The sequence below is a fragment of the Trachymyrmex septentrionalis genome, unplaced genomic scaffold (genome assembly GCF_001594115.1).
Source record: "Trachymyrmex septentrionalis isolate Tsep2-gDNA-1 unplaced genomic scaffold, Tsep1.0 scaffold78, whole genome shotgun sequence".
Lineage (NCBI taxonomy): Eukaryota > Metazoa > Arthropoda > Insecta > Hymenoptera > Formicidae > Trachymyrmex > Trachymyrmex septentrionalis.
This window is the reverse complement of record NW_017305967.1, coordinates 587,329-588,939: the sequence shown is the minus strand read 5'-3', so window position 1 is coordinate 588,939 and position 1,611 is coordinate 587,329. Positions and strand designations below refer to the sequence as shown.

Here is a 1,611-nt window from a genome sequence, read left to right as displayed (position 1 = left end):
CAATAGACGAAATATTAGGAATAGGAATAAATATTAAGATTTTAACCTATCAGATACCAGTTACATCGGAACACGCGGTTTCTGATAGGTTGAAATCTTAATATTTATTCCTGTTCCTAATATTTGTTTCATTGTGCGCAGGCCCTAAGCTTAAGAAATCCAACCAATCAGCATTCTTTATTTCATGAAAAGGAAGAAAACGAAGGACTTTGAAGAAACTTTTAATGTTTTAAATGTTTTTTTTACAGCACTGTTTAAAGCATGTTTGAAGCATTAAAAATATATTTAAGAAGAAATACAATATGTCTTATTCTTTAAAATAATAAAAAAAAAAATATAGTTCTTTACCAATTCTGAATTGTGTCCTTACTGGAAAGCAAACTCTGGTTATGTTAGTTCGGATCCTCATGCAGACTGATTGTGAGCGTCGATTAGTGAATTGAAAATAAAATTTATTCTCGTCATCTATTTTTTATTTTGGATATATATTATATCCAGTTTATTCTTTTAAAATTCCGTTTTCTGAAATGCCGACTATCATGGAACCTTAATATCATCCTTAATATCTTAAGATATTCTGATCAGTTTTTACTGCTAAACATAGTCACTGATGCTTCTGATTTGCTGTCGTGAAGTGTTGAGTAAGCTTAATATAGTGACGTAGTATAATGACTTTTATCCATTATGACAGTTCTACACTAGAGAATGGAAAGAGAATGGCAAACTGGTTACATGATACGATCTCTTATTGATCCCAAATACCAATTCTGTGAAGTTTTGGTGACTTGTATGTCATGGCTATTAACTATTTAGGAGAGATAAAAAATTGGGCAGTTTAAATAACTTTACATCGCGCTCTTGTCAAGACGTAGATAGGGATATTCTTAAATTGAAACCCTTTATCTGTAACAAAAAAATTATGTTAAAAATAGATATTTATTTACAGATTTGTATGAATAAAATTTTAAATCTACAGTAATATATTGTGCAAGTCTGGTAAGAATATAAGTCATACCTGATTTATGGTATTATTTATCGTTGATAATACCGATGATAAGTGTTCCTGCAAATAGAACATCTCTCATATTTTAACTTCTGTACGTAACTTTGAAGCAACATATCCACGTGATATGAAGATTATGTTAGATTTTTTCTTTAAACATATGGTACATTTTCTTTCATTATGTATCTGCTTTTACCTGTAATCCATTTTACAGAAAAAAATGTAGCATTTCCTTTTTCTGTACTCTTTTTAGTAAGCCAGTATCCATAATCATCTTCAGACACTTCGTGAATATGTTCTATAAAGAAATCCATTATTTGATATGTTTATGTGTTTGTATACTCATAATGTATAATACTATATGTACCAATGAGATGCTACTAAAGACAGCCGACCGTGGATAAATTCTCGTGATTATCAATAGGGGTCCCAGGGGGTTGGGAGATGATTGAAGAACAACATTGTCGACAATTGATACAAATTTGCGATTGTTAAAATAAATATTTGGATAATACATTATTAAATTCATAATTTTTTTATTATATAAATGCTGCATAAATAAGTATACGTACTTGTAATGCTATAGTATTTTATATATTGACACCAAG

At 29.5% G+C, this 1,611-nt stretch overlaps 1 protein-coding gene across 4 annotated transcripts in view; it reads right to left on the bottom strand.

Moving 5' to 3' along the window:
* Positions 1–401: 401 nt before the first annotated feature.
* Positions 402–1,611, bottom strand: part of LOC108754190 — a 5,983-nt gene continuing 4,773 nt past the window's right edge. For 3 of the 4 annotated variants that reach the window (XM_018496315.1, XM_018496317.1, XM_018496316.1), the window contains 2 exons: positions 1,016–1,301; positions 402–903 (listed from right to left, as the gene is read on the bottom strand). In XM_018496315.1, coding sequence (XP_018351817.1) covers positions 1,212–1,301 — 90 coding nt within the window. In that variant the 3' untranslated portion in view covers positions 402–903; positions 1,016–1,211. The remainder of the gene's footprint in view (positions 904–1,015; positions 1,302–1,611) is intronic. The other variant, XM_018496318.1, reaches the window with a different exon arrangement.